This window comes from Pterocles gutturalis, unplaced genomic scaffold, assembly GCF_000699245.1.
Source record: "Pterocles gutturalis isolate BGI_N339 unplaced genomic scaffold, ASM69924v1 scaffold7764, whole genome shotgun sequence".
In the NCBI taxonomy this organism is placed as follows: domain Eukaryota; kingdom Metazoa; phylum Chordata; class Aves; order Pterocliformes; family Pteroclidae; genus Pterocles; species Pterocles gutturalis.
In genome coordinates this window covers 1-15,294 of record NW_010133118.1, presented here as the reverse complement: position 1 = coordinate 15,294, position 15,294 = coordinate 1, and the positions used below count along the sequence as shown (strand labels likewise).

General features: G+C 36.1%; 1 protein-coding gene across 1 annotated transcript; it reads right to left on the bottom strand.

Annotated features, from left to right (window-relative positions):
* Positions 1 to 2,818: 2,818 nt before the first annotated feature.
* On the bottom strand, positions 2,819 to 15,142 carry LACTB2 (lactamase, beta 2; the record flags this gene model as incomplete). The annotated part of the gene is made up of 6 exons (XM_010081101.1): positions 2,819 to 2,976; positions 5,620 to 5,701; positions 7,213 to 7,361; positions 11,642 to 11,820; positions 13,545 to 13,668; positions 14,979 to 15,142. Coding segments are annotated over 6 exons (742 nt in total), but the record flags the coding sequence as incomplete, so codon positions are not given.
* Positions 15,143 to 15,294: the final 152 nt, after the last annotated feature.

The following is a 15,294-nucleotide window of genomic DNA, read 5'->3' as shown; positions in this document are numbered from 1 at the left end:
CCGCTCCTCACTCCCCGCGCTCCCCGCCGGCCAGGTTCACCTCTGACTCCGTTCTCCTCCCCCTGGGGCTCTGGCTAAGCTGTGTTGCCGTCAGACCTCCGCGGAGTGGAAAGCGGGGACCCGCAGGATGCCGTCAGGAAGCGGCGCTTCGCGGGTGAGGTACGGGCACGACCGAGGCGCCCCGCGGGGCACAGCTGTGGCTGAGCGGGCAGCAGGCTCCGGCGTCCCCTCTGCGTGCGTTATCCCGCACAGCCAGCAATGCCGCACGTTATCCAAGTAACAGGAGCAAGGAATCTGATGAGAAGAAAGCAACATGGAAGAAAAGCTAACCGAAAAGTGTAGAAGGAAGAGGCATTAAATGAATACATTAAGATCACTAAAATGAGCAATTTATGGCTGTAGTGTTGGCAGAATGGCTTTTGCTGCCAGCAGCAAATGCATAGTGTTAAGAGGTTATGACAAAACTATTCGGTAGGGCCTTGCCAGAATCAAGAATGTGCACCAAATAGGTTGTATGAACTGTTTGTAGTAGGTTGATGGCTTCCCACTATAACGATCACTGAGTGACTCATGGAGCAGACTGGTTAGTGTATGACCAAGTTTTTCAACTATGAAACATTTTCATTACCTGTGAAGGTGCTCAGAGATTTTATATTCATTTATTAAAGCAGGAAACAGGGATACTTGGTATCTGGAGATGATCTGGGGTAGTTACAAATACACAATAATAGGCTACAGAAATTTTTCCCTTTGCAGTCAGAGATTTTTTTTTTTTTAATATAAAAGTTCAAACAGAACAAGCATTGCTGTTTCAGTCCCAAGATGTTTTATACCTTAGAAATCTCCTCATCCCCTGGCCACACCAGTATTTTATAACCCTAAACTAAAAACTATTTCAACAATAACAACGTGGAAGTATATCCCCAATTGCATACCATGTAGTCACAGATGTAACATACCGCACCTGTAAAGTACAGTGGGTTGGGATAAAAATCAGAATCCTTTTTGCAGTGTAGTCTTGCATTTACTTCCTACCTCGGCCTTAAAAGAAATCAGGTTATCTCATCTCCCCAGAACATAACCAACAGGACATAACTGGGACAAGATATCCTTTCCTCAAGCTATAATCAGCAAGTGCCTCGGTGTCTGGCTAGAAGTCTCATGCAGGCACAGAGAACGCTTTGGTTTCAACTTGGTTTTGTGTTTGTCCTGATGTGTAAACCGCTATACTGAAATGGAAAACAAGGCAGCCTGTTGCTTCACCTGAACAGTTTCCACACCTTCCTTTCATTGGACTTCTCTCTTTTGCCACATGACCTTTCTTATGACCCTTTAGGCAAAGTGGGATGGTCTTAAACACCTGAGATTGCTGGCCCTCGGTCTGCTTCTTGCCAATGGGTTGCTGGTCTAAAGTGGCTGAAATGGAAAAATGCAAGTAAACAGGAAAATATAAAAGGAAGAAAAACTAGGAGACCTGAAAAAGACCCCAAAATGGCACTGCACAGAAAGTTAAAAGTGAGCAAGAGTCATGATGTGGCCAAAAAAACAGATCAATGAAGTTTGCAAAAAGCCTCATTTTATAGACCAGGAAGTTATTATTTCCCCTCTTTGGGGGTCTGGTTACTACTTCAGAATATGATTTCAGTTTTGGGTTGCTGTTTGTGTGACTATTTTTATATTGGATTTGTCTCATCTGATCAGAACAAATGCCATCAACTTCATAAAACAATGACAATTATTAACACATGCCTTAAATACCCAAACATATGCACGTTTCACAAGTGAAGGTACAGGACTGAACAGTGAAAGGTTTTCAAGGACTTTCAAAGACCTATAATTGTCTTTAGTACTTTTAAACATCTCATATCGGATTATTTTTTTTTTTTTAAGGTGGAACCAGCATTAAAAGGAGTGTATCTATCATAAAAACTTCACACACTTTGAATACACAAAGTAATGCAACAATTTATACACTATTCTGAAAGTTTACACAAAGAACTGAACTTGGAGTTTAATCTTCAAACATTGTATTTTAATAGACTATACAGTATTTTACAGCCAAATACAATCTTTAGTTAAAATATTTGTAGTTTAAATGGATTTAACAGCAAAACTTGAAGCTTGTTATAAAGTGACAAACTTAACTTCATATGGTGTGTAATACAAATCTCAATTTACACAGCTTTTTAATCACATTCTTGCAGAATCTTGTGAGATAAAGAACTAAGAGTCTGCTCCAACTCTGTGCATTTTTTGACAGTCATTAGTTAGAATTTATGAATCCTTTGAATGAATTCCATAGGAATGGTGTTTTCATCAGAAAACAAGAGTAGTCTCTAATTACTTTCAGTGTTTGTTAACACCTACTGCAGTGAGCAACCAGAAAAGTTGTGCACAGGCAGCTAAATTAAAAAAGGAATATAAAACCAAGTATTTACACCTGTTAACAAAAATAACTTGGTTTTCAGAATGTACAGATAACTTAATAGAAAATCACTTTTTGAAAAGCACAAGCAAATGAAAACAGGTTTAGAATAATATCTTTTATTTTGACTAGAGATTTTTTTATATATCTGATTTACTAAGTTTATAATATTGCTTTCTAATATTGTAATATTACGTTTATAAGACCTTGATATTTGTCTTCTGCCATGAATTATAAAGCTGGGTATTTTACAACAGAGGTAATACTCCGTTCTTCACACTCATTCCATTTTATTAACTCAGTACCTATCAGGTTATTTTTAAAATTCCCATACAGTAGAATACAAAAAACATTAGTTAACTGACACTGCTTTAAAATTGTGTTACTGCTTTTTAAAAAAAAAAAAAGAATTAGTTTTTATTTTACATATCATCTGAGCTCATAATTAATATTTTTTCATGCAGCAACTGTGCAGATTAAAAATATTATTGAACAATCTTGCATAACTTATAAATTGTTTTTCCATCTGACGTTGGGAGATGCCTCATGTACTGCTAAGAAAAAAAAAAGACCAAATTAGTCACAAACTAACACCTAGATGCTATATATAAACATTCGACTATCTCAAACTTAACCCATACATGCATATGGATGTCTGTACACGTAATTTTTTATTAAAATTATTGGAATACTTTTGTTCATACCAGCTTTGAGTTTTAATGGAAGGTGATAAACATTAACTGTTTCACAATGTAACCTAGCAAAATAAACCTATTAAAAAAGGGTTTAATAATTCTACAGTTATTAGAATAGTAAATCTTCTAGATATTAAGAAATTTGAGGTAGCAGAGCACTTGTTGCATTTTCTGAAATTTATGAACTTTAGAGGAAAAAAACCCTGTGCTGCTAAATTAAGAACAGTCAAATTATTTCTCTCTTCATCAATTTTTTTTAAAAATGTGAAACAATGACCAAGATATTTATATCCAAACATGAGAGAAAGCTTACATGCACATATTGTGCCATGCGCCTGTATACAAGACCTTATTTTTCTGTTTTAAGTGAGAAAGCAAATCTGTAAAGGTAGTATCACTCTTAACTGAAGTTATCAAAGTTATGTACCAACATAAACTGCAATCCCTAGAATGAAGTGGTGAATTAATAACCGCAGCAGCCAGCATATGGCCCTAATTTACACAGAGTAGCTCTCCTGTAACATCCTAATATGCCTGTCACATTCCTCACTGATACAGACAACATGCTTCTTTGGAAAGATATTTATTGAAAATTAAGCAGACAAGAGTTATGACTGCAACTCAAGTCTTCCATAATGAGAACAAAACTTGAAATACTGCCACTTAGGCTATGTGGAAAGGACACTGTATTAAAACCAAATGAACAAGTAAAAGAAACAATTTTCCTTAACAGATGTCCTTAATTTGAACTGAAAAACTGACTAAAGTAACACGATGTTAAGTGTTTATCATAGGTCTGGGTCTAAGCGTGTATTTAAAAATTTAGCAACTGTTTCCACACTGCAGAGATCAGCACAGAAAAGCCTCAAGTGTTCTGATGAGACTGCTTTCCTCCTCCTCCTCTGTGAACACAAACTGAAGATACTTTAAAGGGCACTTCTTGTGCTTTGTGGAAAGCAGCAGCACACAGCTGCACCAAGGACCTCCAACTGGAGCAGGAGAGTCACAACAATTCTTCTGATTAGTATCTCCTCTAGTTATTTGAGCTTTCTAATAATTTTAAGTAGTTGCCACTTCATGAACAGGTATCTGACTGAAGCTCTGTATCTCCTGTCTCTTAAAAATCAAAGGTGATTTCTGAGGAAAGCTGAGCTATTTTTGCACAGTAAGCATGAAAAGGGTGTTTTGGTAAAAAAACCAAAACCAAACCAACAACCCAATAAAAAACCTGGCTCAAAAGATGAAAGCCTACTCAGACAAATTAATTCCTGGACATTTAAGATGCATACACACAGTCTTTTGTACAGAGGACTGAAAGGTCTATCTTTAAAGAGAACATTAATTTATCCACTACTTCATCCAAACAGAAAATGTTGTTGCTTGAGATACTTTGGCAGTGAAAAGGAAGGAATAAATAGTCAATAGCATCTGATTGCCCAGAGGAATTTAGTGGAGCCAAACTGGAAAAATGTGTAGGTCCATAATTTATGTTAATGACCAAGAATTGAGATCACATTTAGAAAAAACGTACAGTAAGTATCACGTTGGTAAGCTTCCATGGTATTCTGCACAAAATACGCTTTAAGACATTTCCTGAACTTCAGTAATGACCGTATTCATGTGACTCTAGTCCATTTTCTTTGAATAAAAAGCAGCTTGTTATTATTACAAAAATTGTCTCAGTTGTTCAATTAGGATCTAGTAGTTGATTTATAATTAAAATAAACAAAAGGTCTGAGTTGGAAAAAATACACTAATTTTATGTTGTTATTCAGGCTGGTAAATGCTGAAAATTTGAAAGAGTTTTAAATATTCCTGTAATTATTCACTTATAAGTAGACAGTCCTGGGTGCAGTTATGCAACGTACAGAAAGAAATATTTTCCTTAGCTTCTGGCTGAATAATGTTTCCAAATGCATATGCCACTACAGAAATAGAATAGTTCACCTTGTTCACTAAAAGTGAAGGCAAAATGTAAAAACAGTAAACTAAATATAGTTGCTCTACTTAAGTACTGTACTAATCAGAAATTGTAAAAATTTACTGTGTAATTTTAACCACCTCTATAAAACATCCATACAACAATATGCATTTAGGAAAGGCAGGAACGTAAAATGTAATCCCATAAAATGCTCTGTACATGCATATGTAGGTATGAATTTCAGAAAATACACAAAGGTCTAAGTGCTAGCATTAACAACATATTCTACAGTATGTTTTAAATCGAAATTTAAAGGTATATGCATTGCGGTAACCTGTGCTCTAAGCATGTCACAAATACTTTATCAAATATTTTCTAGAAGTTTGGAAATACTGTATAAGCATAGGTTTTTTTGTTTATAACCCTACTTCAAGTTGTCTGAAGGACAGCTACTGCAATTAATTGCAGGTTTGTTTTTTTTTTTCCCAGGGCATAACGCACTAAAATACAATAAGAAACAGTACACAGAAAATAAAAATGTAAATAACCCTCCTTCCACCCCTCCATCCACAACTTACACACTTTTCCTTCTTTTTCCAACTTCTTCAAGTGGACTAGGAGGTTATTTTCTGCTGCTAGAAGTAAATTTTCAGGGATCTCCTGATGGGAATACAAATATGCATTCTGTATTTGTTTAAACATCTCCCAAATATTTTTTCTATATACGGAACTCATGGTTTATTAACATAGATTTTTCTCTTCTGAATTGCCATGTTGAACAGTCAGTTATATAATGACAACAAATGAGTAAATCGAGTTTACACCAGTTAAACTAGTAGCCTAATAACACATTTTTGTTTACTTTGCTCATTTATTGCATTATCCATTTGTATTATGCAAACTTTCACCAGCACTAAGAAGACTACTCTTCTGAGCTCGCTCTGCACTGGTTTGTCAGCATTTTTAAAGACAAATTTAGAAATGCATTTCTCCACAGATACCTATTACTTCTATTCCATGACAATATTTGCATGGGTTTAAATATACTTTAACAATTAGTATAAGTAAATGAGTAAACAATTTCAAAAAACAACAGCTTCTGGAGGGTAAAATGTCCCTAAAATTTTCCAATGCTCATTAGGTAAAAAACAAACATTTCTCAAAATCCCCCAACCCAGCACTATCTTCCTAAAAGTAAAGCTGCCTTTTTGAAAATTAGAAAGTTCTCCAAATAACACGAATCATGCAGGAAAGGCATATTTTTCTTTTAATATGAAAGCTTTAGTGGTACTGAGAAAAGTCTTATCATATAGTGACAGGACAAGTGGTTTGTGATTTATAGAAATGTGAGTGGTTGTATACTTAAAAAACAGGCAAGGAAACTGCAGGAGGTAAACAGCCACAGGTAACAGTACATCAGCATTGCAAAATGTTCAATGTGATGTAGTCATTCTTTTGTAAAGTGGGGATCAGCAGAAACATGAAAAATGAGTTGTGAAGCTGTTGCAGACCTGTTCACAAACCATAGCCACTAGCAGCTTTGACATCTTCCTCTGAAGCAAATGATGTATCTCTTTGATCTCTACTTGCTAGGAGGGGTAACCCCCATACCACATGAGCAAGTTACTGAGGCTACACAAAGAACGATGAAGTAGTAAAAAAGTACTCTTATGCCTGTCTAATGACACACACAAGCCACCCAGATTCTGAGTGGAATATCCATCTGTCAAATTGCAGTTCACCTGCATCTTCTTGCAGACTGATAAATCGGGAACTAGAAGTTTTAACCAATCTTTCAGGAAACTACAAATACACTTTAAGAGACCAAAAATTAACTGCCATCTCATACTTTTCACTTAGAACCAAGCACTACAACTTTATTTTTGCTTGGTCCTATGAAATGGTGCTTAGGAACATCTAGGTAGTGAAATAAAAAGCTTGTAAGAATCATCTGGTCCCCACTCCAAGGAACTGCTCAAACAATACAATTTAAATGCACAGCCATATATGAATTCTGAGCAAGCAGAATTATTTTCTTTTTTTTTTTCCTTCCCCTCTCTTAAAAAGCCACCATGGTCTTCACTCAAATACGTAAAACAGTTACACACAATTTTATGAACATAATCTCAATTTTCTTTAGTTTGATCTAAAAACTTTTAATCAACAATTACCTTGTATACTATCTTTACAAGCTCCGAGGATGTATATGATTTTCCAGCATTATTCTGGAAAACATTTAGAATTTGTTGTTCCCGTGCCATTCGGTGAGAAATATAGCCTTGGATTCTAGCATTCGTGTCACGCACTACTGGGCCATGACCTAAATCAAAACACATGTACAGAGCTATTACTTAAATTTGCAATTAAGTATGCTACTGAATAATTGAATCATTCTTATGTAAATTCTGGTAGACTTAAAAGTCATAAAAAGGGAGCAGCACCTGTACATACCACCCTGTCAGAATATCCTTGATGTTAAATTGTAAGACACTCTTTGCATGTTTTTTTGTTTGGGTTTGGTTTTTTTGGGGTTTTTTTTTGGTTTTTTTTGCATATAAATTGGCTAAAATTAAGTTTGAATGTCTGCATCACAGTCTGCAATTGAAAAGCATTAAGATGGAAAGGAAGAATTAGGATCTGAAAAGTCTGAATGGGGAAAGGGAAAACTTCAGACAGAATAAAGAAAGCAAGGAAAGACTACTTTAGGCTATTTAAAAAAAAAAAAAAAAAGAGTTCACTGTTTAACAGATTTGAAAGATGAGATTCAGATTATTATATCACCTCTGGCTGCCTGCCTCACTCTCCCCAAAGGATATGCTACTGATGATTTAAACTGATACTGGTCTTTGCAAAGTAGCGGCTGAGGCAAAGGACTTGTACTCCTGTCCTGCTGTAGGGCTATCCAGCAAACACAGAGGTGAGAGAAGTAACATCTTTAATTGTGACAGATAAATTTTCCAGGACAGATCTTCAAAACTCACTCACACGCTGTACTTTATTCCCCTAAGAACATACTTTCATAAGTATGATCAAAAAAATCAACACGGCAAATCAGTGAGCCAATCTGAACGTGTCAGGGCAGGAGTAAGCAATGCACAAGGAAGGTTATATGTGGTTCGGTTTGTGTCTGGCTGGTTAACACACACGTGTTTCTTCCTGGACTTATCGTGGCAGATCAGAAATGTTCAACTTACTGAAAGGTCTTTGAATCAAATTAGAAAAAGGCTTAATTGGTAAAGCACTAACCTTGTGGAAAAATCAAATCAAGATACACTAAAATGACAGATGAAATTAAAATATTTTTCAGGCATGAGTTACATGTACAGAAATTAATGTTTTACCTACAGAGAAATTTACTTGCATGAATATTTGTCACATGCTTCTTATAGCAAGGTTTCCTATTTCTTTGCCTGTATACTTCACCTGAAGTAGCAGCAGCAACTTGCAGCTCTGCCAGACTAAACTCCAAGCAATTTATAAAACCAGTAGAACAGAAACTACTGTTAAAAAATAGCTTTATTTTAGAAGTTACTGGGTATCATCCAAAACAGACAGTTTCTTTTGAGGTTCTCTGACTCTTTTTTAAAAAAAAATTGTATTTTTCACCTGTATTTTTGGGTTAACTGACTAAACGCTTTTTTAGTTTTAAGGCTTTTAAAATTAGAGCTTATTTTGCCTGAGGACAAGCAGCTCATAGAAAAAGAGCAACTAATTTTTCCTGTTTTGAATGTTTGTGAAATAAAAAAAGTGTTAAAGAAATCTGTCCTTCAGCAAGTCAAAATATTTATGCATATCTCAACTTATACACTCACTTCAGCAGATTTGAAATGACTAAATATACATTGAAGCCTACCTTGTGTAAAGATAGTAATACAAATATATATGTAAAAATCTATATTTTTATGTATAACAGATGTGTAAATAGAAAACTATACTGTCATATGTACTTATATTTAATGATTTCAAACATACTTAATCTGAAGCCATTGTTCCCTACAAAATAAATTACAAATATAACAGTATCTCTAGACAACTTTTTAACATTTATAAAGACAAAAGTTTAAATTTAGAAAAAAAAACATTAAGACATACAGAACAGAGACTATAATGGTAACTGCCGATTCTCTTGCATTCTCTAATGTCAGAAGTCACATTAAAGTATTCAAAATTAAGGCCTGCACATGGAATCACAAGTCTTAAAACCAGTCCCAGCTCTTCCAAGCGATTTAATTGACTTGAGACTACAAGACCAATGTCAGTACCTGGAATGGAACCCACATTTTGCAAAGTTAAAGGCATTTCATATCCATTACATCATCTGAATCACAGCCATTATGTATGGATATACATACACTAAAATTATGTCAGAAAGCTTGGAACTAAATCCAGATGTGGATCTTTCCTATCCATAATTTTTCAGTGACAGCAACACTGTTAACTTCCATCAATAAGTAAATTGAAATCTGAATAAATGTAAAATATTTCTGTGCATGTGAAATAGATCTTGCAAAATATGACCGTTTTGCTGATATTTCAGATTTTATATTAGACAGCTTAATGTCATTTCAGACCTCTGTACAGCCCGGATGATCAGGAACAGTAAGTTTTTGTTCTTGTAACACCCTGTGAAGTAATATAGATTCTCTTACTTTACACATGAGAAATTAAAGCACAAAGGATAGAACTGAAGAAAATAATTGGCTCATGAAATCTTGCACGGATTCCTAACTCCAGTGCCATTTTTTTCCAGATTATCAAGGCACATCGTTTGTTATTACAGGCTGGGGAGCCCTCTGCTGGCTAAAACGCCCTTTTCCGTTCCCAAGGATTCTTCTCCTCAACTATCGTCTGTAAACAGACTGTCATGAGTATTCTGCCTGAAGTCATTTCCACATTATATTAAAAACGAAACATGGAAGGGGAAGGATTAGCAAAATTCAGTGACTCACACCTAGCCAGCAGGCAGCTTGTTACAAAAATTCATGCTCCCCTACATCTAATGCTGAGGCTGCAACATGAGTGCTAAAGCATGGATGGGGAACACAGGAGCAGTTCAAGAATTATGAAGACCTAAAACTGCAATAAAGTCAAAGTACTGAGCTTATATAGAGTGTATTGGTAAAGCAAACTACCTTCTGCTATAATTGTTCTGATTGGGCAATTGTTATCTTTTATGCAATTGCAAATACATTTTGTGATGTGTGGATAAAAAAAGAAAGCTAGCTCCAAACCATCTCAATACTTAGCTGCTCATCACTGAAAATGCATAATATCCGACTGGCTTCCTAATTGCAAGTACAGCTTAGCAAACAGTTACAGATAAATGGCACAAATATTCAACCTTGGTCAATGTGTAGTCTAGATAAGTAATGATTAAGGAGAGAATGAAATACAACAGATAAAATTGATAAACCCAATAGAATGTGGCATATATGGGGTTTTGGAAGGCAGAAATTCAATTAGAGGAACAGAGTGTTTTGCAGGCATTTAAGAAAGAAAGTAGAACACTTGATTGATCAATAGATTGACATTCTGGAGGCTAAAATATTCTTAGTTTCACCAGTAGTTAAGTCAATAACTGTGAGTAAACCACTGTTTCTGTCTATGTCAGCCTCCATATCCATGGAATATCTATAATTATATTTTTCTTAAATAGTATTTTTATGCTTAGATCTTAAAGCACTTAAAGAACCCCTACTTCAAAAGAAGCATATTTTAAGAATGAACACAAAAGAGACTTGGTTATGTAGGCTAAACGTAGATGGTTAGTGGAGGAAGACAGAACTGAGAATGTAAAGACAGTCACTCAGAATGACAAGCTGAAGAAGATGAAATAGTAAAAGTCAGAAAAAATCCTGAGATGTAGCTCTGAAAAAGCAAATGAGGAGCTTAAACCTCAGTTACATAATGGATTCTTAAAATCCAGTCTTGTCTAATCAACATGTGGTGTACATGAAAAGTAAATGCATTCCCAAGGTTTGGGGGAGACAGAGGAAATAAAAACAAACTCATAGACTGCATGAATCGGCAACTTATTTTTAGAATTATGTTTGACCTCCTGGCTCTTGTTCAAATTTAAGGTAAGTTATTAACTAAGACAGTTCTGCAGCTTTCAAAGATGAATTTGTGATTAACCTGTGCTGCAAAGGACAGACATCTCTCTCAAAAAACATTACTAGGTTACTTACATTAGCAGTGTATGTGGGATGCAAAGGACCAAAAGAACAATTAATATTTTTTTCTTCCAGGGTAACATTAAGATGCATGGATAGAGTAATATAAGAAAACCAAATTTGCTGTGTGATTCCAACAGTGGGAGATTCTGGCCTCTGCAGGCTTTTGTCACAGAAGCACAAGATTCACTCTCAAATGGAGAAATCTCAGGAAGGAGAGATATCTATCACTGAGAAATTTTCAAGTCTTGCAAGCCACCATGCCATAAAGTCATCTCAGCTTAGCACACCGGACATATATTAAGCAATGAACTTGAACTGCTACATTAGTAATAGTGTTTGATTGTAGTAAGAGTTCTCAAATTCTTAGAGGAGATATGTAAAATATATATAAGAAAACAGAGCAGTTAAAAATAGAACCACTTACCGGGATATATTAAATCTAGGTTCATTTGTAACAACCTTTTCAAAGTTTTCATGTAATCATACAGGTCTTCAATTACTGTTGTTCCTTCCCCTAAAATACAGTCACCGGAAAATACAGCATTTTCTTCTTCTAGATATAAAACCATATGATCATCAGTATGTCCAGGTGTATACAACACTCTGTTTAAAGAACAAAAACAAAAAAGCGTAAATTTTTCATACAGCATATATGCTTCATTTCAGAAGCTAGGAACAAATAATGATAAAAACATACACTTAAAAAGAAGCCCACAAGAACCAGAAAAAAGCAGACCAAAAAAGTTTGAAATGTCGATGTAAACAGGGTATCACTTTGTCTAATCCCAGTCCATTTTCTTATACCATGTAGAGGACACAGATCATCATCTCTAACATGCTTTTACTTACATGACACATCATAATAAAAGTGCATTAAGGGAGCTGGCTAGTCATGTAGAATTTGTGTTACAGAGGGCTTTACTAAAAAACATTAAAAAATAAAAATTGACAGGTTATTTCCAGATTGAAATGTGTGAAGTTCCTGGCATACAGCTTGCATTTTGTAGAAGAGGATAAGGATGATGTTGCCAATTCTTTCAGAAATTAACTATAAACTTCTGGACCCAACCCAGATAAACTTCTGCCTCCTGAAAATTTTTTTCCCTGAAAGCCCCATGACACACTGGAGCAGGGCTGTCAAATACAACAAGGAATCATGGTCTCTTAGCCGTTCTATGCACAGGTCATTAAACATCTGAATGGTAAGGATTTAGGACCCCACAGCTTGAATTAATACTGCATTAGAATGCAGTAAAGGGTGAACAGACAGCTGATACGTATATAATAACCTGAGCTGCTAAGGAGCTACACTGCGGTATCCTTCCAGCAAGATTTTTGAAAGGCAGAAAGCCTCACGCTGAGGCCGGTGCAAGCTAAAAGCACACAACTCAAACCAGCATCACTGCTGAAGGTCACAATATTCTTGTTAATGGCAGATGCATCAAAGCAGTGATCAGGAACTGACAGAGCTGGTGCCAAGCATGGTGTACAGGCCAATGCTGCACAGCACCCAGCCACGTGAGTGCAGGGCTGGGAGGGCACAAGCACTGCACCATCTGATGCAATGACTTCCAGCTCTCACTGAACACCGAGTTCAGCAGAAAGCAGATAATCCATCGCCCTGCAGAGGCAACATAAAAATCAACTTGATGGGTTGCATCTTGCACTTGTAGGAAGTGGTATCCTCCAGTTCCTGATTAAACTTTACCAGGAAGCTTAACCACTAACATGGGAAACAAATGGAAAAGAACCCAACGATGCCTAGCCCACCTTGAAAACTTGAAGGTTGCTAACCAAAATTTAACATGCAGATACTGCTATTTTGGAACTACCGGTGGATCTAAGAGTACCCTTAAAGTGCTTGCAGAATTAACCAGGTGAGAATACCTGTTTTTAACCAAGCACAAAGTTTGGCTGCATTACTCCAATATTTTTAAGGTGAGAAGAAAGACATGTTAAATAATTGATTCAAACTACCATAAACTTCTCCAGAAGCATAAATTGTAATATTAACTACTTATCTAAGTATGATGAGAAAGTATGTAAAATCCTATTTGATTTTCCCAGAGGAAATATTTTTTCAAGGGAAATGTTCTTAATTCTCTGCTGAGGCCAAAAACCAAAGCCTAATTCCTGATAATCCTCATTCATAAAACCAACTTTTTAATATAAACATACCCTGCTGGATCATGATAGGAAGTCTATATGCATAAGAGCTGAAAAGATTAGATGTATGAATTGCCAATCATTAGAAGTTAAGATACATATATGTGTCAGAATTCTGAAGAAAAAAGTGATCCAGCAAACTGGCAGAAATGAGCATTTACCTGAGTGTCGCTCCCTCTGTCTGTATCACATCTCCCTCTTTAAGATAAAGATATTTATGTCCTCCTTCTATTATTTCTTCACGCTGAGGGACACGAGGAAGCTTAGAGATGCGATATTCAGAATCTATTTAAAGAAAGCAAAGGAAATTATGTTTTGAATTTGTCACTAACAAAGCTAATTCCACACGAAGGCTACTTTTTGACCAAGTGCTATTAATTATTACACTGTGTGAATACAAAACCAGGAACAAGAAACTCTGTACTTTATGTTTATAAAGCAACCTTATTCCAGAGCCACAAACACTGAATAGTGAAAGTCACTGAATCTGAATACTGTACTCTCTACCAGCAGCAATTTTGAAGATGAAAAAGCACAAGTTAAATTAATAAAGAAATGTCAATAAATATATATTTTACAAATGTTCCTTCTTGACTCACCAAGAGCCCAAACCCCCAAGTTTCTACAACACTAAGATATCTGCACTCACATTCTGCATTATGATTCACAGAAGCACCATTCAACACTTGCCTATGTCTGGATGAAGGCTTTTTGACCTGCAACTTCCCTCAGCGTCCGTCATTCTGAACTGTACATGAACTGTGAAAGCCTTGGCTGGAACAGCTATGGATATCAACCCAGAAAGGTATTTATATCGCTTGCTAGTCTTTATAACCATGCTCGTGGGTCAACTAGACCAACATTCTCACAAAGACATCAGTTTTGTTTCCAGTAATGCTCAGGCTTTTTCGCACATAAGCACCTGGCAACTTTACAAGATCTGATAAAGCTTGTGACAAAGGGTGTGACAAAGTCCAACAATGCCAAGAAAAACCACATTATCCATACTGCTTATTCTCTTCCTGGATACTAAAGCAGAAACACCTCTTACTGTTTATCTACATGAAATACACATTTTTAGATCAGAATATACCCCCAGACTGCCCTACCCTCTTCCCCTCATGATCTGAGGCCTACGAATTTGTCAGCAATTACTAATGGTCTGCTGGAAAGAATCTCAAAGCTATGTATGTTTCTTCTTCAGAGATTAAGTTATTTATTGTTTTTACACAAGTGAAAATAATGGTCAAGTTGTCATTACCATCAATGTAGAAACAAACAAGTATGAGGTTTTTCTCACATCTCTTAATATCATGCAAACTGCTGACAGTAATCTAAGTTCTCATCATTCACAAATAAGAAAAATTCACTATGAAGGTATGCACTGATATTGAAGAAAAACTGTAGTACTACAACTACCACATTCAGATTATTCATTCCTCTCATTCTACACACTGCAACAGTATCAGGAAACTCCACATAGTTTATACAGAGACTCCAGAGGAATAATCCAGCTGATTTACACTGAAGCACTCTTAAGTTTTTCCTTGCCACATCTCGAACATTTTCAACAATATCTGAAATCTCTGGCCTACCGTTCGGGATGTTTTTGCAGATATCGGGTATTCCACCAGTATGATCACGATGCCAGTGTGTCACTAAAATTTCTTGAATAGAGGAGCTGAACTCTGCCAGTGCCTGCTTCAAACAGCCAATATACTCAGGAATAGCTGGCTCCCCCGTGTCAATAAGGACTCTCCTACACTTGCACACAACAAAAACAAACAAAAAAAAGGGTGGGGGGGAGCAGTGAAAGAATTTAGAGCGCTCATATGACAGTTAAACAGCAATAACGGATATCTCCATATTCCAGACACCACCTCTTCCCTCCACGTCATTCTACCCCCACAG